The sequence below is a fragment of the Pelecanus crispus genome, chromosome 9 (genome assembly GCF_030463565.1).
Source record: "Pelecanus crispus isolate bPelCri1 chromosome 9, bPelCri1.pri, whole genome shotgun sequence".
In the NCBI taxonomy this organism is placed as follows: domain Eukaryota; kingdom Metazoa; phylum Chordata; class Aves; order Pelecaniformes; family Pelecanidae; genus Pelecanus; species Pelecanus crispus.
Window position 1 is genome coordinate 43,442,254 of NC_134651.1, and position 25,247 is coordinate 43,467,500.

The window sequence follows — 25,247 nt, forward strand, 5'->3', positions numbered from 1 at the left end:
ATTACTGACTAGTAAATGGCACGTTACTGATCTGTATCACAGTCAGATCTTTTAGAGAGATCCTCTCTAGGCAGTGCTGCCGCTCTCGTGGCTGGGGGTGGAAGGGGACAGCCATTTCGCCTGAAGCGCACTCTGACCTTGTCATCAGAAGCTCTGCACCGTGCCCACCTTCTTCCCGTCTCCCATTTTCAAGCCAACACACAGCTCGCACCCTCAGAAGCAGGCTCTGGAAGGCCATCAGGGCAACATTACCTGCGTTTGCTTTTCCGCGTCAGGAATGCTGTAGGAGCCATCAGGCTCCCCTCGGATGCGCTGCTGGAGGAGCACGGGGGTACACAATGCCTCTCCGAAAGAGGAGCCCAAAGGCAGCCGGGCATGATCCGACAAAGCAGCCTGCCCCATTCCCAGCACAGGGCACCAGCCTCTCCCTCGCCTCTTTCAGGCATCAGGCTCCTGGGACAGGAGCGTGCGGATCTGGGATCCTCGTAGCGGTGCGCTCCTTCTCCCGGAGGGCTGCGCGTGCTGGGTGAAAAGCACGCACTTCTCCGGGAGCAGCTTGCTGTTGGCCACTGCAGGGGATTCAGGAACGGTAACGCAAAGCATTTTGGAACCCTGCCTGCCTTTATGGCAATGCGAACGTGAGCCAAAGGACCCGTTCCCTCACGCAACACTCCATCTCAGGGCACGCTTCAGCAGCCTGGACCCACACGGAGCTGGGCCCAGAGCGGGGCCAGGCTGGGTCTCTTTTGCTGCCAAACGTATCGTGTGCGGCTCCACACTGAGCTCCTAACAAAGCCATCACACAGCCAGCGTTAGCATCATTGTAAAGCTATCCTTCCTAATAGCTCAATATATGGGAAATTCACTTTACCACGCATAATTAGACCTCTCCCTGGTTAAAACTTGAGACTTAAAAATCCTTCAGATCTATGCTAAGTTCAGCGAGCAGAATTAAGATCTTTTTCCTAAACAGAATCTGGATCCAATCTAAGGACTCCCTAATGGGTAGAGAATTTTTCATGTTAGAATATATTAGCTGCGCTAACACAAACCATGACTGCTGCATCGCTAATGCTTGAGCAGCACTGTATAACTCTTCCTTACAGCAGAACCAAAAAAGGCCTTTGGAATCGCAACTCCATCTCCGAGTTCCAAAGAACTCCGTGGGGGACGGAAAGTCAAACCATTTAACTAGTTCAGTGCTTCGCAGGTGAAAGCGTGGCACTGCGAGACCGGGAAGCGCCTTGAAACTTTAGAGGTAGCAATCTTCCAGTTCAGCTTTGCTCAAGTCTGGTTTCCCCGATTTCATTTGACCTCAACCAGTTTTCACATGCACACATAAAGAGCACTTGGGTCTGAACCTATCACATCCCCTACGTTCTCCTAACACTTAAATGGAACTGAGCTTCCTCTCCTCCCATCCCGCAGCGTGCAATGCTGTATGCCAACACCAGCCTGGTCGGACTACTCTCATCCAAAAGAAATACCTGCGTGCTACTAGAAACACGTCCTCTTTACGCTAACTCCCAGGGTGAGCGCAGCGTCAGCCTGCAGACTTCATAGCAGGCTGTGTCGCAGCTTGTGCGGGTTACTGCCCGCAAGCACCCCTGAGGTCCTGCCGCTGGCCCCCTGCGCAGCCGGGCACCGACAGACCGAACATCCCGCATCCGAAACACACCTCTGCTGACAGGTGACATCGGATGGTGCCTTCACCTTCACCCCGAGAGCACCCTCTTACACCCAGGAGCTGTCTGCCGAGATTAAATCAGCTGCAAGTGGGAACACATCTGGAGGACGATGCCGGAACCCAGCTTCCTGACCAACACTGAAAACGTTTCCTGGGAAGGAGGCTGTGGCAGCGCTCTGGCCACCCCTCGCCGCAGCTCCCGGCAGCGGTGGTCAGGCCAGTGACCAGCCACCTGCGAGGCGCCTGCCTGAAGCGGTGTTTCATTTTAAATCAATCTCAGGTTAAATACTTTTTACGTGTTAAGTTGAACCAGCTTCACAGATCTGTACTCATCTGCCTGTTCTTCAAAGAGAAGAATAATCCTAAACTCTAAGTTACGCTAGTATTTTCATTAGTAATAAAAGTTCAGATAAACTTTCTATGAATCCTCAGATTTCTCTTCATAAAGCTGATGACTTCTTTATCCCACCACTACCAAAAAACCCACCAGCAACAGCTTCCAAACAAAATTCTATTTAATGAGACATACTCAGCCAATATAATTACGAACTTTCGGCACACTGCAGTTTTATGCCTTGATAGCATATTTCCGGACAGGGTACAAACGTTCTTTTCGCTGCTGTTTTTTGGTCTTCAGATTTTCTTCATGTTTGTTTAATCTGCGTCGCATGGCACGAGTCTTCTTCGGCCGCAGATCAAGAGGCTTATACTTTTTGCCCTATTTGCAGAAACACACAACAAGTTGAGTTTGAGAGACTGCGAGGTCGCAGTCAGGTGCACGAGCTCACAGAGAGCGGAGCTGCCTGTAAGAACATCATCAGCAGCAGTGCGTTAAGCTTCCTTTTATCGGGACTATCGTTACAGCCTGAAAGTTTAAGAGAACTTCTCTCCACTGGGAAACATGAGTTGATTCCAGCTTTTGTACCAGCTGTACTAGCTTTGACTCAGGTTTAAGTAACAATCTTACAAGTCCCAGTTATCCAACACCTCTTGAAAAAATCTTTTTTTCCTATTCTATACAATTCAAAAGCAAAGAAGTAATATGGTAAGAATTAGAGAAACTTATTCAGGTAAACCACGCCTTGGTCACCTGCAACATGATTAAAATTTAGGAGAGTATCTGCATTTCTGTAAACCACACGTTCTAGAAAGTACACCACACCCCAGAGAAGTGACACAGCCCAGAAGACTCTCTTGGCAAAAGCAGATTCACACTGAGCTTACAGAATTCAGGGCAGCCTTGCAATAATATTTGAAAAGGAACCGTGACTAGAGAACTTTAAAACTGAACATAAACGAGTGGGTTTTTTCCTTGAGCTTTAAGCTTTTAAGCAGCAATCTACAAAATTAGTTCCTTCCTAAAAACTATGTTCTTGAGAGTATTAAGAGAAAGAAGACCGCTACACAAGATGTTTGGACTTACCTTGTAAAACTTCCTCAAGTTCTCCTTCTGGGTCTGATTGATAACAGTTAGGACTCTGGCAATGGATTTGCGCACCACGCGTCTGCACACAGGGAAAAAAAAATGCGTCTCAAAACATACTGAAAGGCAAGTACTATAGATTTAAAACCCAGCGTACAGAAAACGTGTACATGCCACAACCAAGCAGCTTACACCGTGCCGTGACGTAGCAAAACACTAACAGCTTCCGGCGTATCTCACCATCGCTGAGCAGACGTACAAAGCTATTTTCAAACCTACAGATGCTCATTCCTCTTCCACACCGTTTTTTACTGGTTTTACAGCACAAGGCACCCAGGCAGCCTGCGAGCAGCTCTCAAACACAGCGCGCCGCGGCCCCCGCAACCCACGCGTGGGCACTCCCGGCTCCCACAGCCCCTGCCCGGGCCCGGGCGAGCTCCTCCGCCGCCTCCCCGCAGCACCCCCGGAGCCGCCGGCCCAGGCGGGCTCCCCCAGGCCGCCACCCCCGCGGAGGCGCCCACCGGGCCGCGGGCCGGGCCCCACTTACATCTTGGAGAGCTTGGAGGCGGCCCCGCCGGTCACCTTGGCCACGCGAAGCTGCGACAGCTCCACCTTCAGATCGTCCAGCTGCTTCAGCAGCTCCTCCTTCTTCTTCCCCCGCAGGTCTCGGGCCTTGATCTTGGCCTGCGGGCGGCGGACAGGCCGTCAGCCCCGCTCCCGCCACCCCGCCGCGGCCCCCGGCCGGGAGCGGCCTTCCCCAGGCCGCCGCCCCGCAGGCCCCCGCACCGCCGCCCGCCCCTCATCCCCCCCCACCCCCCGGCGACGGCGGGGGCCAGGCCGGCAGCGTGTGGCGGCGGCGCGGCGGGCTCGGTGCCACGGCCGGCGGCCCGGCGGCCGGGCGGATGGCGCCGGATTGCGGCGGCAGAGGCAGGGGAGCGCTCACCATGATGGCAGCAGCGGCGCGGCGCGGGGCGGAAAGGACGGAAGCCGCGCAGGGACAGGAGGCGGAGGGCGCTGCCGGACGGAGCCGACCAATCCGCGGCTGGGCGGGGGGGGGAGCAGCCGGGGCGCTGCGCACCCCCCCTCGCGGGCAGCGCGGTGGTAGCGGCCGCGGGCGCTGACAGGGAAGGCGGGAGGCGGCGGCCGGGCAGCGCCGGCGGCCCCGGGGCACTGGGGCTGCGGCCCCGCGGGAGGGGCTGCTGCGCGCCGCTCTGCCGTGGCGGCCCCGCTGCTGCCGCCGCCGCTCCCCCGCTCTCCTTCAGCCGCTGGAGCCCGGTCAGAGCGGAGCCGGTGTTCTCACGCTGGCCGAGGTGCGGCACTCTTACCCCGGCAGCGGTGGGGACGCGACGGCGGGCGGGGCGGGAGCGGCGGCGGAGCGGGGCTGGGGCTGGGGCAGGGACGGGCGGAGCGGAGCGGAGCGGAGCGGGCCGGGCCGGGCCGGGCCGGGCCTCCCCGCGCGGTGGCGCCGCCGCCCCCGCCGTATCCAGGCAGCCGCGCCGTGCCTCACCGGCCCCGCGCGCGGGGGGGGGGGGGCGTGGCGCTCCCGATTGACAGCCTGCGCCGCCAATCAGAAGGCCGCCTCGGCGTTAGCCCGGGCGCTCCCCCAATAAGAGCGGGCGGGGGCGGGGCGAGGCCGGCCCAGACTAGCGTGAGGCGGCAGCCGCGCTCCGCGCAGCCGGAGCCTTCGCCGCGGCGGCGCTGGCGGCTTCGCCCGGGAGCTGGCGGAGGCGGCGCGGATGGTGAGAGGAGCCGCCCGGCAGCGCCTGCCCCGCACCGGCCCGGCCTCCAGGTGCGGGGGGCGGAGCGGCGGCGGTGCGGGCGGGCGCGGGGCGCGGGCGGGGCAGCGGCGCGGGCGGGCGGGAGCGGCGGCGGCTGCGGGCGCCTCGGGGCAGGCCCGGCCCGGCGGCGGCTGCGCGCCCCTCGCCGCTGCCTCGCCCCTCACCGCTGTCTCGCCCCCGCAGAGCTCCAGGCCCAGCGGAGAAGCCCTGCCGCAAGCGGAAGCCCAGGTAAGGCGGGAGCGGGCGGCGCGGCAGGTGCGGGCGGGGGCGGCCGGGGCTGCGCCGAGCATCCCCCCCCCGGCGGGCCGCAGCTTGGCCGGGGGCTCCGTGCCCGGTGCCGGGGCTGAGGGGCGGCGATGGCGGTGGAGGCTGCCGAGGGCCTGTGCCGGGGTGCGCGGAGCCGCGCTCGCCGCTGCCTTTGCCGTTAACGGAGAGAAGAAATGCGACGTGACACGTTTGGTGCTTAGGCCTCGATTCGCAGCGTAACCGCAGTAATTGGGAAGACGGCCCCTTCTTTATTAACTTCTCCGTTCCTTAGGGTATCTTCCCGCTCGCCACCCCGCCTCTCCCAGCTGGGCAGGCTGTAGGTGTTCACCGTGCTCTTGACAGAGAGCTGCACTGGCAAAAGAATCCTTTCGGATGAAATATTGCTGGATTTCACAAGAGCTGTCTGTGCCGTGCTGGATATCCAGATCGCAAGTTAGACGGAATAATCATGGATTTGATCTCATTTTAAACTTTTACCTCAGCAACTCCCCCTCCACCAAATTCTTGTTTTGTGCGGGGAAATGCTTGGGACAGTCAGTGTTGGGAAATGCCCTTGGGGATAGAAGCTGGGTGCTTGTTATGTTGTGTCATCCCCCCCCAGATTTCTTGCCTGTTACCGGCTATAAAAATGTCGATAACCAAAGGCTGCCCTAGATAAAACATTCGGGATCAAGACTGCAGGTTTTCAGAGTCTGGGTCTAATCTCCCGCCATAGAATAGGACCTGTTTTCATCAAAGTCTGAGCTGCACTTCTGTAATTTAATAACCAGGCTCCAAGCTTGCTTGCTTAAGCTGTGTCTCGGCTAAGCAATTCTAGTCCTCCAACCTGCAAAATGGATCCCATAATATAAAAAATCGCTAGTTTTTGCAAGAGCTGTCCAAATGCACTCCATAATTCTCAGCATCTTGTCCAAGCTAATGCAGAGCGGCACTGTTGGACCATATGATGACTAAAATGCTAATATAAGTGAGTCTCCCGGCATGCGTATGCTCTGCCACCATTCCTGCGAGGAACAGAACCGCAGTGTTGGTAGCAGCCTTCGGAAACCACAGAAAATGATCCTGGTATGGATCATGCTGTGGAAGTTTGCGGATGCGGTTATTGCCTGGTGCATCTTCTCGCCTTGCGTGAACCCTGTTGCGTGAGAGTTGTAACTTCCCTTGCTCAGACTGTTGCGGGAGTGATTAACCAGTGTGACATCTGACTGTAGGTCATGTTCTGTGAGACAAAGATGCTTTGTTTTCAAATCAGATAAGTCAGTCTCTTTTAAGATGTTTTGATAAATTGGATCACAGTTTATGTTAAATGAAAGAAACAATGAGTTGCTTAATGAGAAGCAAAGAGCATAATTCTCCGATCATTCTGGGCTGCCAAAACAATACACATAGGATACACAAATGTGATAGCCAGGTTCTTTGCTGCAGAAAATATAAAAACCATTCATAGAAACTATACGGAGAGAAGAAATATTTTGCTGTGCTACAAAGGAGATTGCGATCATTGTTTTATCTTGAAATATAGGTACAATACAGCATCAAAATTCAATTGGCAATCCACGTCCCTTGCAAACATCGGAAGATTTTGTCACAAAGATGACCAGTTGGGCTAAGCTCTACATGTAGGAATGGTGCAGACAACAGCACCATGTTCTGCGTTCACCGTGCTCGGTTGAGAAACTAGATCTACAAGTGATAAAATGCTGAAAGTGCTTAGCAGTGAGAGAAATACATAGCTTGCCTGTATTGTTATTCATTTCTGTGTTACTCTCTTATTTGGTGGAGAGAGGTAATAAAAATGGAGAATAACAATTCAGACATTGAGAAGCTTATAACCTGAGTCAGTTCTACATCGAAATTAAATTGTGTTGTCTGTAATGTTGCACCGAAGGCACAGATCTGCGAAGGTGGGAGGATGGGGGCTGTAGCTCTCCCTCCTCTGCTGCCAGCGCCGCTCCTGTCACATGATGCGACTGCACAGTCCTCTGCTCGCACTGCAGCTGCGCTCGCCCTGGCCTGTGCCAGTCAGATTTCGCCTCTTTTTGCATCACTTTTAGTCTGGTTCAGCTCTGGTGGCTTTAAATGGAGTTGTTGATAAACTGCCGGGGTATAAATGGGTAATGGGGATTCACCGGATCATCTGGACATGTTACTTGGTTGGCTTATCTTTTATTTTGCATGGTGTGCTTTGGGCAAGGAAGGAAGAATTCTGGTGTGAAAGTCTGTTCTGAGGTGATGTTACTGCCTAAATAGCTAAAATTTAACAGTATTTTAAACAAAAAACCCCACCCTCCCACCAACTCCCCAAAGCATGATACAGCTATCAGTCTTCTCGCAGAAATCTGTGGTTGATGTCTGTTTTCATAGTTTTTTTCATAGAAATGTTCAGTTGGAGCAATCTTTGCAGAAGAAAAACCACGACCTGTACGTGCAAATTTTATATTAATTTTCTTTGATATTCTTGTGTAAGGACATTCTGCAGGCTTGGCTTTTGTAGCCGAGTTGCTCTCTTTAAGCACATAAGCTGTGTTCTGGATATGTAGTTTTTAAACAGGCTAGAAACAGAGGTATGGGACAAGGGTACACACTGCAGCAGAAGGAAGCAGTTTAAAGGAGTGGACCAAATTGTGTGTGGGAGCTGCATGGAGGGTCAAATAGAGGTCTGTTTCTATAAAGTATGTAAGTTAGCTGCCAACACAAATATTACCTAGCAGTTTACATGTGCTGAGAGAATGCAGTACAGCCCTGCAACAGGAATAGAATAGAATAACCATCAATTTGGTTCCCTGAGGATGTCAGTCAAGAAAGGAAGTGTGCGACGCCAGAAAGCCTGGATGGAACAGCAGGTTTAGAGGACTCGTTGTTTGAAGTATTTTTAATTATTGCTATTATTATAATGGAACAGAGACTAGAAGCTGAATTTTTAAAATATAATTAAAGCAGAAGTCAGCAGAGGGATTTCTCTTCTGTGTGGCAGGGGAACGGTCCAGGAGCAGTTCCTACTCCGGAGGGTGACTTCCCAGAGGGATGATGCTCTCCATGCAATTCCCGAGCTTGCTGACGGCTTACCGCCAAACACTGGTTTGGAGGGAAGAAGTGAACAGAACTGATCAAAAAGCTTTCCCTAGCTTGTACTGCTCTCCCTTTTTGTCAGAGTAAGGTTCCAGTTGGAAAGCAGCCATTGGCACCTTGGCTGAGAATGCTAACAAGATGCAGAGTGTGATGATGACTGCCCTCCAGATCAGGCGCTGGCCTGAACTGCCATTTGGGCCATCGAGTAAGTAATTTGACTTTCTAGAAAGAAGTCTCCTAATTCTCCAGATCACATTAACATCAAGCTACGTTGTATAGCAATCGTTCAGTTTTGAGTTAATGAGTGTACATCAAAGAGTTAAAACATCAGTTGTTTTCTTTGTAAAAAAAGGGGGAAAAAAAAAAAAATCTATCTTGTAACTCGGATGCTTTTCAGGAACTTGGCCGCTCTAGATGCGAGAGGCATGTGCTTTTTTCCTCCCTGCTTTAGGTGATGGCTTAGTTCAAGGGGGCCCAGATTTGGCTCAGTCAACAGTTGTGTTGGCGTCTTGCCATTGAATGTGCATAAAATGGAGCTGACTGCAATTCCCTCCTCACTCTAACATGGAGGGGCAGCCCAGAGAGATCTGAGGCCCCGTATGCCTTGCTGTAGGTTGACTTGGCTACAAGAGTTATAGCGGGATGTGCGATCCCTGCAGCATAAACGGTTGTATTATGACCTGATCATTGCTTTCCAGTCCCTGGGTTGTATTTTGGTGTCTTGTCATAACTAATGCATTTCAACCCTTGTTGCGCCTCTGCTTCCACAATTGTTCTCCCTTCTCATGGTGGCTTATGTGCTTTTCTAGATGGACGAGGTTCATATCTCATTTGCAGACTCTTCCTATGATTTTGTGGCTTATGTGCATTGCCACAAAATCAAGATAAAACACAACTGGCATTTTAGCTGCTCCAAGAACATTGTGTGTAAATAAACCACTAAATAGTTTAGCTTGTGAAATGTAAATACACACAGCTCAGCCCGCCGCAGCTGATGGTGTTTTTCTATCTCCCTTCTTCCCCTCCCACCCCTGCCAAGAGTAGGCTAGCCTGATGTTCTTTTTTTCTATTGCTCTTTCATACAATGCAAATGACTACTAAGTACGTACCATGTAGGTGGTATGCAGGCACCACTACAGATTCATGATTTGAATTTGGATGAAAGGAAACACTTGCATCCTCTTCCACATTGCTTCTGAACCATCTTCTGGGCATTGCTGGACTCTGATGACCCAGAAACTCTGCCTCGGTCTGACTTGGAGCCTGAGCTCATTTTTAGTAGCAAACCAGTGAAGTCAGTAGAAAGGCAGAGGCCCAACTGTGATGACATTTTTAGCCTTTGCCTTTTGTTCATCCTATACACAAAAGGTCACGAACTGCAGTGTAAGAGGGATCACAGAGGGCGCGGAATGGACAAAGGGGGAACAAATTGCCAGTGGCAGAACCATAAAGAAGAGGAGCAAAAGTTTTGTGTTATGAAGGCAGTTGAAAAAGGCCACGTGCGTCTCATGGTGATATAATGTCTCTTGTATTTAAAGTGAGTCCGCCCATGGTGGATTTAGAAGAGCCTGCTGGTAAGGTGTGGCTTAGATGATCTCAGTGTAGAAGGCAGGAAGGGACAACACTCTGTTTCCATGGTGTGATGTTAATGAGCAGCTCCGCGTTGTTCTGGGAGAAAAGATGCCAAAGCTGCAGTTCTGGATACAGACAGGTGTGCTTTAAGCAGTAAAAGGATTTTTAAAGACTTGTAAACCAAATGAAAAGTCTGATTCTATAGACTAAGCGCTTACTTGAAGCTAAAATAATACGACTGACGCTACATGCTGGATATTCAGACTTGTTTGACTTGGAATGGAGTCGAATTTGTGGTGTTGGCCGTTTCCCTACAGGAAGTCTTGAGACTGTTCCTGCTGAGATGTCAAAGGTAACGCAGAGGCGGCAGCTCACGTTAACTCTGGGGTCTTAATATGAGACAATGTTTGCAAGTCTTCTGGTCTTCTGATATGCTGAGGAGTGAACTATGCATTCATGTGAAAGTATTAAACTTCCAGTTTGCAGTAATAAAATAAAATTCTTGTATAACTCTGTGTGCCTGCTGTCTGTCACTTCCTCTTGCTACAGCAATGTGCATCTGGAGAATTCTGCGTGCGTGTTGTTATCTTGTTTTCCTATATATTCTCTTCCCTCTCCCTTCCCCTTTTTAGGAAATGGAGTTTATGCAAATGCGGTCAGGCTGCTTCTTTTTTTCTTCTTCTCCTCCAAGCAGCTTTTAAATCACTTGTCTGATGTAACCTGTGGTGGTGTTGGGAGAAAGGTCCTGAAGATTATCTAGCTGGTGATGTTCACAAAACTCAAAGGAATTTGAAGGAGGGACATGTTTAGTGCATCTATTAAAGGGAAGAACAGGCAGAACAGACTTGTTACATTTTGTAGGAGGCATCTGGCCAGCCAGCCAGGGTGTGTGGAGTTCTGGGACAGCTGAAGCAGTTCCCAGTGCTGGGTGGGAGAGCTGGGCTTACTGTGCTGGCTAGGGAAGGATCAACAGGGCCACATCCCAGTCGACATGGGACCACGCTTCATCCCTCTGTAAAAGCGAGGATGACTGTTTGTGCACAGATGCATGGGCTAGTGTCACAGGCTCGGTTGGTTTTGTATGTTTTCATTTTTTTTTCTTTAAATGTCTTCCCTCTTGTTTAATCTTCAGAGGTAGTGCTACTTCTGCAAGTTAGCTGTAAAATTGGTATATTTTAGTAGGAAAAATATTTTCTTGGTGAATTCCCAATTGGAGTAGAACTAGTTGCATTTGCAAGTGATTTTCAGTCAGCCGCACTGTAATTTGTTTACAAAATAGGAGTTTTTCACCCTCCTAGTTCATGCTGCATTTCTCCTTAGTGCCCTTTTGAAACAGGCAAACATCCAGGCAGAGAGAACATGATTTGACCAGCGTTATCAGCAAAATAAAAGAGCTCCATGTTTCTCTTTCTTAGGTTATATTGTAAGTTGCTTTTTATTGTGGTGGGCAAACAAAAAATGTCTCCAAAGCCTGGGCTCTGCCCAAGTCCTTTTCATTGTGTATTCTGTGTGCATATTTATACAGCAGTGAGCGTAGCTGGGACAGAAACAATCCAGTGGTTCTTTAAGCTAGACCCGGGCGTTGCCGTCCTCCTGGACCACAAACCCTGCCAGGAGTGCTCTCGTAGCCTGCTCGCAGATGCCTCCTGCAGCGTCCAAGCGAGCTACTGTAAAAGGAGCTTGGTACGTCTGGAAGAGCTGCAGCCACTGCAGTGCAGACGTGCCCTGAGGTGAACAGTGGTTGGGGATGAGAAATGTCTGTGTTTGGTTCCAACTTTTACTAAAAATCTTGGAATAATAAAGAAATCCTCCCCCCCCCCCATATATTTTATAAAGAAATGGTCTGATATGTAACTGCTCCTTGCTGTTCCCTCTGAAGTACTGACCCCAGCAGTCTGTGAAGCTTTCAGTGCGTGCATGCCCATGTGTATGGGGGGCTTGTTATTTATTTATTTCAGTGTTTCTTGAATAGAACCAAGTGGTGTCTTGGGAACTTTGGGACGGTGGCTCTCAATGGAGAATTAGGTATTCTGGTGAGAGGAGTGAATTTGGGTTCTAATTAATTTGGTGTTCTCTGAGGCTCTGTCAGGACTAGCACTCTGAGCAGGTTACATGGAAACGCACAGATGGTTTTCCCAAAACGTGCAGTATGGCTTTGAAAGAAAGCATGAGAGGCAAGCATGCCAGTCTGTAGAAGAAAAGGAGAGGCAAATAGAGAGCAAAGGTAGACAACTTGCTTGACGAAGGCAAGATCAGATGTTTCTTGGTAGAGATTTGAGACACGATGGTACCAGGCTTCAAGTATGAATGATCAAGAGCTTAGTTTTATCTGTGCTATTAAATTTGTGGATAGGAAATAGGTACCAACTGGGCATCTGGCTTTACACTGCATCCCCTTTGGGCAATGATGGTGTGGGAGATGTGTCAGGATGAAAAGTGAAAAGAGAGCTGGTCTCTTTGACTCGAGGTCTGAGATCTTTAAAATCCTGATAGATTGGAATGCATTTTCCACCACTGGTTTCTGCAGAGAGCAGTTCTAGTAATGTCTTAGTTTGGGGAAATTCCTGTATCAACAAGATAGATGTAGAAAGTGTGTTTGCTTTTGCTTTTTGGTTACCACTTGCATCTGTAAGTACGGAGTGGGAAGCATTTGAAAAGCAGACTTGTGTTGTGATTTCCTGATTAAAATGGTAAAACTATCCATGAAGCTGTGAATCAGGATGCAGCCATCACTCACCCCTATCATTAGTTCACTTGCCTAAGCACATACTTCCTGCTCAACGCGAGATTTTTAATAATAATCAGAGCTTCAACTGTAAACCCCAAGCCAATTCTATTTGATGCAAGCAGTGAAACTCCAGATCAGCAAGAGTTTAGGACTTGTAGTTGATATGGCAGTTTGCTGTTCTGTGTTACATCTGTCACAGAAAGTTCTGGTTCTCAGGCTAAAGGCTAATCAATATGGTCAACCCACGCTAGTTCACTGCTTGGTTTGCACTTTGCTGTCTGCAGGTGGGTGAGTGAAAAAAACCAAGCATTTCTTCCAAAAAAAAAAAAAGAGAATGCTCTTCCTCTCCTTGCTATCTCTATCCCCAACATTAACCATCCTGGACTGTCCTGTTAGATTTGCATCTGCTGTCCTGTTCGGAAGGGTTATTTAAGGGACAGAGCTGAAGGCTCAGTAATCAAAATGGCTGGAGCCTGAAATAAAATACAGATTCTCGTTCTAATTTTAGCCAAGAAACTTCACTGGGTCACATCGATCAGTTCTCTGCATTGTTAATAAATTTGTTCCTGTGCATAGTGTGAATGTTTAACATCCAAACCTTATCTTTGGAAGGCTGGAACGCCATGGAGATCAGTATTTGTAAGGTGCGTGAAGTCACCTGTTAAATGACACAAGTGACATGTTCTGATTTTTGGAAGAGTTGCTTCTGAAAGATGTGCTCGTGATTACACTTACAAAATCATACAATTTTTTCTGAAAGTGATAGTTTAAAGTATAAATGTCAAAAAATTGAGGACTAAATTCTTTTGGTTTTGAAGTAAGAAAGACAGGGTATATCATGTATGTCAAGTGTCTGTACTCTGCACTGCTTGTATTCAGTACTGTGGACTCCGATTTCCTTGGTAAAATACCAGACAGAACAAATGTGCAGCTAACAGCTTTGTGATGAGATTGTTTGCCTCTAGTAGTACAAGATGAGAGTTTTAAGTCTAATGCTGATGCTCTAGTGAGAAGAGAGTTGTTCTTTCAGTTGACCTTTTAGGTGAAGTAGATAAAGCACTGCTAGTAGGTACTCACATCTTTTATCCTCTAAATATTCACGTGATGAGGCTGTCCAGGTTGACTGGAAGGCAGGAGACACGATTCCACAACTGAGCACAAGAGATGGCTTAAAAAAAAGACAGACCTGTTGTACAAATGCTCTATCAGGAGGTCCAGGTGCCGTGTCCGGCCAGCTCTGCTATGCAGCTCTAGGAAGCTGCCCCTGACTCTACCTGTCCTTGCTCAGCACAGTTTACGCACTCCTAAGTTTGGCTGGTCCAGTATGCCATACAGTTACAGAATCACTAAATTTTCTGTGGAGTGAGGTTTTATTTGCTTGTAAGTGTCAGGTGTGAAGTTATGACCACCCTCTTCTACCAGGCAGCTGAACAGCAGGTTATAGTGATCCTGGCAAAGTAATAAATCTGGCTAAGGAGATGTGCAGGTAATACAGTTATTTAACATATCCATGTGTGACTTCACTGTCAGCTTGATTTCCTTGAACCAGAGTGTTCTTTCACCGCTCACAAAGCACGCCTTGCTTTGCAGGCCTCAGTCCCAGTATAGGGCCAGTAGGGAGTGCATACCGTTTACTTCAGCACTCTTTTTTTTCCCTTCCAGCTGAGCCTGGAAAACCTTAGCCAAAATACGGCAAACCACAGGGAAGTGGAAACGTGTGTGATGTGACACATAACTTAAAAAAAAAAAAACCCAAAAAACCAAAAACCCAAGAAAACTGGCTGGGATCGTGAAACTTTCATCCGTTTCCCATACCGCTTCTGCTGCCTTTCAGCTCCAGCTGCTTTGCGTAGCCTTGCCATCCTCTGGGATGCCTGTAAGTCCTTCTACAATAGGATGGATTTGTAAAATCTGTTAATGTATTGTACTGAGCAAACCTGGAATTGTGCGTTCTGAGAGTGTGGTGGAAAGAACCTGGCACACGAAGTGCAGTGCTAGGCTAGCACAATTTTTCTGCCTTGTATGGCCCGAGGAGCTGGCAAAATCTTTGAGGGAATAATAAGTTCTGCTGGAAGTCACCATTTTCTGACTTACTTTAACAGTCTTTTAAACCAATGTTTCAGTGTCTTCTGTTGCAGACTCTGGAGATTCTTTTTTTTTAACATGTGCTACTTGAGAAAAAAGAGGAAAAAAAAGTCATGCAAAACAGCCCAACAGTTTCTTTCGCATGAAAGAAAGCAGAAAGCATCAAATAGAAGAACAAAAAATTAAGTAGGCAGTATTTCTGGTATAGCGAGGCTGGCAAAACTCGGAGAACTGTCTGTTTGCAGAAGAGGGGCACAGATCTGTGGGGTTACTTCTAGTATCAAAGAGAAGGAGAGGTCCACATTGTGGATGTACTACTGGTTGCATTTTATTTATGTTTTTCATTTGGAGCTCAGCAGTCCCTGAGGAAAGGGCGATGTCAGTAGCTATATTCTTCCCTTTGCTGTGCCCACTTGCTGTTTCTAATAATAATTCTTTCTCCTGTCTGTAATGCTGCTGCGTTACAACACGGTCTTTAGTGGAGGGAAGACCTCCTCCTTTCCTGAGCTGCTCGTGATAGTAGTTCTTTCTTTGTACAGCACCAGATACCACCCCCTCTGGAACATGATAAGCCAAAAACAGTGCATAAGATAACTAATTTTATTTTCCTTCTCTGTCAGCTGGAAAAGCCAGCTTCACCTATCATTTAATGGCTCCTGTTGTCCTTTTTCTTTCCATCTCCCCTTCCCATCTTTCCTTCGTATTCAGGCATGTGCTGTGGGTGAGTGAAACCAGGATTTAAATTGCAGCAGTGCCTGTCTCGCATCTGCAACCAAAATGCTTCTTTGAATTTGAGCTCTGTAGAAGAATTACCTTCTGGCAGCTTTTCTAAAGATACCTCACAGAGGGAAACTGTCGTGCTTTTTTACTACCATGCTTAATTCTTCACCGCTTTTATTTCTTTCTTGGTTGAACCCCTTATTTCTTTTCCTGATTATTTTTTCCTAGGAGGAAGACTCTCTTTGCCCAAGGTGTGATTCAGTCTGAATATTTTTATAATGTATTTTCTGCATGGTGTCATTTTTATAATCATCATGAAGATAATTTTGACATGTAGTGAGTAAGAAAGCAGTCCATTCTGAGCAGGACTCATGCTTTTGAAGTGTAACCTTTAAGGATTTTCAATAGGACTTCCCACTATACCGTATACATGTGTAAATACACTGGATGGTTTAGAAGTACTCCTCTTTTCTGAGTGCAATATGTGGCAGAGCCAGAACATGCCTTTAATTATCCTGCAAGAGAGTGAAACTTGATCTCATCCATTGTCACTGTCCAAAGATGATTATTTGGAGCATACTCCTTCCGTCATCCCAGAGGTGTCATGTCTGTTGTGTCTGTTCTGTCCCACAGGCAATCGTGCTTGCATCTTCAGGTCATTAAGAACAGAGATAGTTTCATAATTGTGTGGGTAACTGTTTCATTTCATTCTACTTTTAACTGCAATTTAGCTGGTCTATTATAAAATAACCCAGAAGCACAAGGCATGTTAGGGCTTCTGTGTTTAATTTATTATGTACTAATGAAACAGCTTTTCAGAAGCACCCAGAGTCTTCTCCATTAATTCTCATGTCTTAGATCAAGTGTCTTCTGGTCACCGCCCTCCCTCTAAAAGTGTTGGTAGAAAATGAGATTAACTTTTGTGTCTGTCTTACTGTTTAGGTGCTTAAGGTTGAGCGAGAGGAATACCATCAAAATGTTTGACAAAAAGTGAAGTTGGGCTAAGCATGTCTGAAAAGCTGGCAGATGCAATTTTTACAGACCGTGATACAGGGCAGAGCTTTTTGACCTTCTCCTAGAGAGTTCTGTTCAAAGCCCTTTTTAGAATAAGCATTAAATGTGTAATTCAAAGCATGCTGACGAAAGTATGCATTGAGTGTTTTATTCTAGGTCTAACATGCAAGTCTTTCTTTTATATCATATGAAATACATATGGCAATCCAGATTGGAAACAGCTAGGAGGCATATTTGGAATGCTGAACGGTAGGGATGTTTTCACAGCAGCAACTATTGTAGTGAGGTTTTTTAGTTCACTACTATTAGCTGTATTTCAGTCTTTTTGTATCAATAGCCTATTGCAGAGTCTTGGTTTTAATGGAAATTAAAATAATGAACAAACCTAGAAGTTTTAGCAGAAGGTCTGCAAAAATTTTGCCACTTGCAACAAAAAGATTTCCACCTGGCCTCCTTAGTCACCACCCACACAGTTTGAGCTGCAGTACCTGAATGATGTAAGTACATCTCTTTGTTCTAAACCACTGTTTTGGTCATGGTCAGTAACAGTGCTTTACAATGTCAAATACTGATATCAGCTGGGTTTTGGTTTGGCCTGTCCTGTTTCTCGCCGTTTTCACGCTGCTGGTTGTGCCAGGATGATAACCTTCCCTGGAATGCTGAGAGTATCCCACGTTTGTGATGGTCATCATCAGCTTAAGTAATATAAAATATAGGGGTAATAATATGCAGTGACACTGTTACATTTTTCAACACAATCTAGGTTTTGTCTCTGCTAAGTTCATGTGACATACAGTTGTATCAAAGTCTTTTATTGTGGTAGTAAGACGTTGCCTGGCAGGCAGGCCTTCTATACATAAAAAACTAAAGTTGCTTCTTGCAAATGAACCTGAACTTCTTGTTATAACATACTCATTTTAGAGGACACAGGGTTTTGTTGTCTTCCCCCTGAACTAATCATCTGTCTCTGTACTCTAATGAATTTTTTGTTCTCCTATCCATTCCTTTCTTGCTTGTGTTTCTGGTGCTTCATGGGTTTGTTGGTTTCTTGGGGTTGGGGGGTTTTTTTTAGGTCTCTGCTTTTTGTGATTTTGGCAGCTTTGCTTTAAAGTGGAACTTGATCAGGCATTGATATTTTGATCTCTAAAGCAATACAAGCTGAAGTCTTGATGTATTTCTACACCTGTTGGTGTATGTGGTTTTTAAGGTTTCAGCTTACTCAGTTGTAGAGTGAAGATGTAAGTTTGCAGGTACTGTAGTTTCACATCTTCTGTGTGGAACAGTCTGTTTTACCAGTAGGGATTCTTTTCTAGAGATACATTTGAGTAACTGAGACTTAACTTCATTTCTTCTCTTTCAAAAAGTAAACCCCTGACTATTCTAGTAAGTGTGCTCCTTTTGTATGCTTCTGCATGTAAGTCTCTGCCTCTTACTACTCATCCCGGCTATACAATACCACATTTTAGCCTAAACTCAGGCTACTGGTTGCCTTAATACCATCTGTGTGGTATTTTTCATTTCTGAACCTGTGAATAAAGGTAAAACTGAATGTCCTAGTGGACTGTCTTCAGGGTATACTAATTTTTCAGGTTTCTGTGGAATGTCAGAATGTGGTTAAATGTGGTTTGTTTCCTAGGTTCCTTCACCAGCAGTCTCTGATAAGACAACAGGTTGTTCCCTCTGCTTTTGGCGTTTTTTTCCATGAGCAGAAAAGGTGCTTTTGCCCTCTGCTTCAGTAATAGCTCCAAAGCCACGTGCTGATAGCCATGTCAGGAGGCTGACCATACAGAATATTCTCCCATGTTTTGCTTTCAGTTTGCTAATATCCCCCCCCCTTTTTTTTTTTTACTTTCTTCTCTTGATTCTTCTGACTTTCCACAAACAACTAGTATTGTGCTAAATATTTAGGAACTGGCTGGGCGTGGAGTGGGCTTTCAAAATAGATCTTAATTGTCTATAACCTGAAAGAGGTTTTTTCTCCTTTCTCAGAAACAATTATTTTTCCTGCTTGCCGATGCCTTTCAGATTGGCAGGCAGTGAATTTTCTAGCATGTCTCTTACTGGTTGCATAAATGGCCCTTTTTGCAGTGGGTCTAGCGGACTCCCTCAACGTGAGAACTGCAGTTGGTTTTATTTGCCTGTGCCAGGGCTAACACAGATTCAGTTGGCCAATGTTGGCAGCAGTTGGGGGAGTTGGATGGTACAGCTTAAGGGTAGCATAAAAATAAAATTGACTTTACCATTAAATTAAAGGAATGATATACAGACTGTATGAAACACACTTTGCAGTTTAAGCAAGCATCTCAATTTTTGAAAATGTATCTAAAGCTGCTCTGGAGTGCCTGGTCTACCACAGTGGAGTGCTGCAGAATCCAGGGGCCTTGCCACAGGATTTAGGTCACCCTTGCTGCGGAGCACACAGGACCTGGGGTATTGTCCCTCTTCCTAAAATTCCCGAGTCACATGGCTGCTTCTGACATCTGTGTTTTAGCTCTCGCTGTTCACTTCGATTTCATATGTTGGTGCTTTAAGTACTCAGTGTTGTTTGTTTCATGCTGTGTGAATGTAAATGTTCAGAGATTTCAAACACAGGCTGGTGCTTCACAATATTCATGTCCTGCTTGCTAGGCTCATGCCAACAGCTTTTGACATCTGGTTGGTACGTTTTGAACTCTCTCATACTGCCCGGCACCTGTATTGCAGTGACCTGACAATAAGCAGATGTTTCCTACCTTTTTCTGGAACTCTTCGACAAGCGGTTTGTGCAGTGCACCCCATGTCCTTGCACTAGTGCTCTAGTGCACCGTCAGGTGGGTGTATACAAGACAAGTGAATGTGTGCTGCATCTTGTCTAAACTGGGAAATCCTGAACCTGTTTGGCTGGCAGGATACGCTCACTGACTTATCCCCAAAAGCTGGGGGGAACTGCCAATTCCTTCTGCATTTGATAGGCATGAAATGTTTGTTCAGGGAAGTATTTCTAAAGTCTGTTTGGTTATTATGGAGGTTTTTCCTGACAATTGATGAAAGATGCTTGTGGGTACTTTCCAGTGACCGTAAGGAGTTAGCTTTACCATTTCCTGGGTTGAATTGGGACTTGTAGGTAATTATTTATGCAAATAGCATCCAAACAGAGCTTCTGCACAAATGGAAACTTGTTGCATAATGAAAGTGCTTACCAGAACCGGTAGAGAAGTTGCTGAAAGTAAAAGCTCTGCATTTGCCTGGTTAGAGGTGTGTTTATCTTGCACTAAAACTCTTGGAGAGCCCAGAAGAGCCGGAGACCAGGCAGCCATTTTCAGAGGAGCATGTTTTGTTGCTGCTGCTGCTGAGAAATCAGTAGCTCACCTTTGGATGATTGAAAGGATAATTTTATATCTATGTACGTTTCAAGTAAGATTTTAAAAGCCACTCAGCCTTTACAGGCTTTCATAGTCCCTTACTCATGTAATACTAGGATTATCTACATTATATCTTAGTTTTTTTGTTCAGGTGATCATTGTATGATACATTTTGCTCATATGAACAGTAAAAATAGATCTGCAGGTATAATTGTGGGCAGTGCAAGCCATGGAATTAAAGACTTATAAGGAAGTAGAGAAGAAGCAGGATATTTTTTAGCATTCTGTTTAAAATTGCTATGTTTTAGCAATAGAAAGTAGTGAGCTACAGTTTTCAGCAGTTACAGAAGAAAATGAAATGTAAACAGAACTGAGGCTAGTCTCTCTAAATACGGCTGCAGGATAAACACCTCTGCAGAAAGGCAAATTTAGAGAGGATTTCTTTGTCCAAGTATGAAACCCAAGTACTGTTTGTGCTACAGTCCTTTTGTTGGCAGTTTTGTGTTTGTGAATACATTCCTCAGAGTTATTTTATTTTACGACTCTTGCACCACTTTCATTTTTAATTTTGCTCTGTTAACTGGTGCATTGTGCAATAATTAGTCCCATGCTTTGATTCTCAGCTGTTATTTTTAATGAGTCTTGAGAAGAGTAACCTGCGGGAGAATTGCATGCTCTTTGTTACCATCCCCATGGAACTGTACATGCATCTAATCTTGATGAGTTCATAGTAGCACTCAATTTTTGAGTAATATGGCTATCTTCTTCTTCATAGGACTGAGTTTGCCCTAAAAGAAATCATGTCATCAGGAGGAGCTGAAGATGATATTCCTCAAGCAGAGAGGAAAACAGTGACAGACTTTTGCTACTTATTGGATAAATCTAAACAGCTATTCAATGGCTTAAGGTTAGTGCATTTTTGACAGTATTCCTTCAGAAAAGTATTGGAATGTACACTTTAGTATGTGAGTGATGCTCAAGTCAGTTGTGCAGTGAACATTTCGAACTCAAACCCAGTAAGTTTGTCTAGGAGGGAACAATGTGCACGTGTGTATGGGTAGTTTTGGACCATGTATGTAAGAGTGTCTGTAGGAGTAGAGAGGTTCATGCGTTTCTTCTGAGACAGTAGGGAGGGAAAGGTGAGCTGAATGTCTTGGTCATGTCAGTTAACAGTAAACTAGAAGTTGGAAATTCCATTACATTGATAGAATTTGTACTGAAATGTTGTGTATGAAGTACACAATTAAGGACTAGGTGTGGCTGTATACAATCAACAGCATGCAAGTCCAAAACCCCACAGTCTCTGTACCAAAAAAAACCCCAAAGGGATGAGAAGGATTGTCGTAGGTGGGAAGAAAGGCAGGGAGGGAATATTTTGGGGGAAGAAACTTAGGATGTGATAAACAGAAACATCCAAACCATAGCCTGTATGTGTCTAGTGAAACAAATGCTTAATCTGAACTGTTGAGAAAGGTAAAATCTGCATTTATCTATAAAACATCTGCAATAACATCTAGAAAGTTTAGCTGTTTTGTCAGCACCAATAAGAAGGGGAATAAGAGTAAGGAGATTTCAAGGAAAATAGTTTGTGTTTGGACAGTGATATAGGCATCCTGTTTATGTCAATATATGCTGAGTTAAAGATTATGTATTCAAGAGCTGTTTTATTTCTAAGCTTTGCTGTAGTTGCTGTCTCTTAAGCAACATGGTTTTTAGCTCATATCTTGTTGGCAGTTCAGCATCTTACTGGTCTCTGAGTAATACTGTATGTTTGGGCCCATATAGCTTGCTGTTATTCAAACACAGATGGTTAGCAAAGATGTTTTTAATTCCTCCCCCCACCCCCCCGCTATTGATAATCCTTTCATGTGCTTTAGAAGTTGATTACCAAATCCAAAACAAACAGTTTGTGCTCCAAAATCTGAATGGTAAGTGGGCAGTAGAGACAGGAGTTCTTGGTGATTGCATTTGGCACCCCATGAAACAGGGGCTAAAGCAAAAGGACTGAGATCTTGAGGCCAGGATTTCCAGGACCATATATGCCATTACATTGGCTTTCTGTTACAGCTTGCTTGAAATTTCGGCCCGAGTCATTGAAGAGTACAAATTAATACAGTTCATATCTGGATGCGTGATGCTCAAGTTCAGATCACGGAGACGGCAGAGCACCTACAGCCATTCTGTCTTTTCCTTTGGACATAGAGGGAGATAGTACTTGTGTCAGATTTCCAGAAGAGAGATGTAGTTTCCATGTGTGTTCATGGTACTTTGCCAAAAAGAAACCTTCTTATCCAGCTAGATGAAAAGAAAATGGAAAATACCATTGGATGAAATTTGGGCAATAAAAATAGAGAGATGGGCTTCAGCAGCTGGCTCTGCTGTGTGAGAACAAGAACATACCGGAATGGCAGCCTGCCTCTGTCTTTACTGTAACTGGACACAATTAACGTAGTTGCTTCTCGCACTGAACTTGACCACCATTTCACCTATAAGGCCTGTGATTCCTATGGGCATAATGACTGGATAAAGCAGCATTATAATTTTCAGGTATCTCCTCTGTTAGTGCTTGTTCTCTTCTGGGTAGTTCACCTGGAAATGACTTGGCAAGTGTCCTAATTCTTAGTCCGATTGCTTGCTTTTCCCTCTAGGATAATAAATGCATTTGATGCATGCCTGCTGCCTTCTGTTTTGAAGATGATGATGGTCTTTGCTGTTGTGTTTTATGCCGTTCTCTTGTCCCTACCATGTTTCATGGAAAAGAAGCGATGGGGGAGGGAGAGGAGAGCAATGATTTCCTTCCTGAAACCTCCTCTGGGCACTTCAGCTACAGCAAACTGAGCCTATAGCTGTGTTGGCAGCTGCTTAGCTGTTGCTGCTGCCAAAAATGCAAGGGCTCAGCCTGCCACGTCTTTGTTTCAGTAGCATTTCCTTCCTCTCTTCCCAATACAGATGCCAAATACAGCATTTGAGGAAAACATATGATGATCTGCCAAGGTTGCTGCTCCAAAGTATACTTCATGCTCGCACTACCAGTGATACCATCCTTTTGTGGCCATGCCTGCTAGAGTAACTTAGAGGGGAGGTTGTCTTTCTAGCGGCTGTACTCCCTTTTTGAACACCCTGAGCTATAAGTTAGAAACAACCGCTAATGAAGTATGTTCCAATTGCTCTCTTCTCTCCTTTCCCCACTCCCACTTGCTTTTTTCTTGGAAAAAGACTGAAAAGAGGGAGCATGTCGGAAAGCAGTTTTTCATGGTGTACTATCACCAGTTATTTTCTTTTTAATGTTAAAAAGTGCTTAAATGTGTTCAGTATCACAGAGAAGCTTGAAACTTTAAGGAGTGAAAAGACTTTCCACATAGATCATACCTTCCCAGATCGTAAGGTCTTGTTGCTTATTGTGCAGGCCACAAGAATCATGACTGCTGTCCTTTCATGTGAAGAAGTGATAGTGTTTAACCATTTATTTTATGGGCTTCTAGTAAGATGCAAGTTGAACCTCTTAGTTCTGTTCCATGCTGCTGCTGATGATGTAGAAACAACAGGACCCTGTCAGCTTTAGGTAATGCTGCAGGCTGTACCCCATCTGGTACTGGGAAGGGACTGGCTTCTCACACCAATTGCATCAGTGAGACAAGTTACTGTGAGTGTTACCGGTGTGCTTATTGTCTTTGTGGGCTGCTAGAGGCGATAGGGAAGCTATGCCATAATGCTGTTATCCCACTGCTGCTTAGGTTCTGTGAGTAGGAGCCTGTAATTACTACGAGCCTATGAACATAAAAGGAAATTGTCTTTTTTATCACCTGTCAAAACTGTGAATGCATTTACAGCTCTGAATATTAAACTTACAGTTATTGTAACCTTCCATTTTGAAATGTACTGCTGAGTCTCTAGGACTTTCTCAACATCTTCACGTCTCTGGAAGTTGTCCCTGTGTGACAATTTCCATGTGGTGCTGGCCAAACAAACCTCAGCACCTTTAATTGGTTTTCAGCCAGTATTATCTGGCTTCTGCCAACAGCATGGCTGAAATCAACTACGGACAGAAAATGAGCACGTAAGTAGTGCTGGTCTTTGCTGAGACTATACAGCAAGAATTGGATAAAATTCTGGACTGTCTATGGAATTTATGCACAGCCACTCTAGTGTGGCAAGGGAACCAGTCTTCTGTGCCCAGCATGAGAAACCCATCCTATTAGAACATCTGAGTTCGTGTCTTCGTGTCCAGTTTGGAATGTTATAAAAGCCAAGAAATTGGAAACAGTCTCCACTTGTTGTGGGAGGCTATTGTAATGAAGTGTGTAACTGTCTTCCTTGTCTGGATAGAACTGTCCTAAATCAAAGCGTCTCCATTCCCTCCTCTGCGTCTGGATTGCTTCTTGCTGTTGCTTCCTCCCTCCTATGAAGCTGATGGTGATCAGTAACAGCGTGAGTGAGTACCCCTACGCTGCCTGTTCTGTACCCAGCATCCTCAGCCAGGCACGCCCTGGAGGAAGATGAGGCTATTGCCTTTTTCTCTCCATATTGCTCTAGTATCCTTCTGTAGATCTGGAAGTAGCAAAATGTCTTGCTGTAACATAGGTCTTTCGCTCTCAGGTTGGGTGTATAATTGCTTCTGGATCATATATTCCCTGTCCCCTTCAGTGGGAGTAGCTGTATTAATAATCCATTCTGCAATCAATCGAGTCTTTAGTATTCTTTTGGGCTGTTTCTCACCAAATAATGCAGATCCTCTAGCCCGATTAAAAAAACTGCACTCAATGTCCTCTTATGCATCCGTTTTCTCAAAGTAAAATTTGTTGATACATGGGAGCAACGTGCATGATGTTCAGAACACAAAACAGTAAATGGAGAGCAGCAATGGCAGCTCTTGTCTGCAAAAATCTGTGGTGAAACCATGGTAATGTATTGTCATAAATGAAGTTTTATTACAGCCATGTCAGAATACTATCAAAAGAACAAGTGCTACTGTCTGTTTCCATGGAGATCTTTCCCGTTCCCTGGGGAGCGGAGGAATCGCATGGTATTGTGCAGCTATGCCAGCTGCAATTAGGCAAGCACGCTGCTTGAGAAAGATATGTGTGGACACCCAGCAGTGACTGTGGACAGCAGCGGCCAAACACGTGTACGCTGCGCTAACAGAGGCTTTTTAAAACGCCACTGATTTTCATATATTCAAAACTAATGCAGTGCAGTGAGTTGAAGGAGGTTTTATAAGGATGCTTAAGCTCATACAGAGGAAAGTACAGAATCGAGGGCGTGACAGAGGTGCGCAGGGGAAGATGCCAGGGGAAGTATAAAGAGCGTATTAGCTTACCAATGAGGGATGTATGCATAAGAATGATCAGCAAATATTTACCTGCTTATTTCTTAATTTGTGCACATACCTACGTCTTGGTGTTTGAGAGAAGAAGGGTATGTTTTCTTGTTTCCTTATGTTAGATCTTTGCTCGAATGTCCTAAGCAACTTGGCCTAGAAAGCCCAATTCACTACTGGTAGGGTTCTTTGTGTCAACTTGCTAATTCAGTCATTCTTTAAGTTAGTGCCAGGGAACCTTGTTTT

General features: G+C 45.9%; 2 protein-coding genes across 4 annotated transcripts in view; one reads left to right on the forward strand and one right to left on the reverse strand.

Annotated features, from left to right (window-relative positions):
* Positions 1–2,184: 2,184 nt before the first annotated feature.
* On the reverse strand, positions 2,185–4,106 carry RPL35 (ribosomal protein L35). The gene is made up of 4 exons (XM_075716756.1): positions 4,054–4,106; positions 3,658–3,794; positions 3,111–3,192; positions 2,185–2,405 (listed from the first exon to the last, which is right to left on the reverse strand). Exons 1-4 carry the CDS (start codon positions 4,054–4,056, stop codon positions 2,256–2,258), a joined length of 372 nt encoding a protein of 123 aa, XP_075572871.1. The 5' UTR covers positions 4,057–4,106; the 3' UTR covers positions 2,185–2,255.
* Positions 4,107–4,846: 740 nt separating this feature from the next.
* SCAI (suppressor of cancer cell invasion) overlaps positions 4,847–25,247 on the forward strand; it is a 45,303-nt gene continuing 24,902 nt past the window's right edge. For 2 of the 3 annotated variants that reach the window (XM_075716720.1, XM_075716721.1), the window contains exon 1: positions 20,468–20,591. In XM_075716720.1, the coding sequence (XP_075572835.1) occupies positions 20,485–20,591 (107 nt within the window). In that variant the 5' untranslated portion in view covers positions 20,468–20,484. Of the gene's footprint in view, positions 4,900–5,071; positions 5,117–20,459; positions 20,592–25,247 lie in introns of those variants that run through there. The other variant, XM_075716719.1, reaches the window with a different exon arrangement.

Coding starts and splice junctions, on each gene's coding strand:
- RPL35 (XM_075716756.1), bottom strand. Junction 3,193..3,657: donor GCCTCCAAGCTCTCCAAGAT/GTAAGTGGGGCC, acceptor CCCTGTGTGCAG/ACGCGTGGTGCGCAAATCCA. Junction 2,406..3,110: donor ACTTGAGGAAGTTTTACAAG/GTAAGTCCAAAC, acceptor TTCTGCAAATAG/GGCAAAAAGTATAAGCCTCT.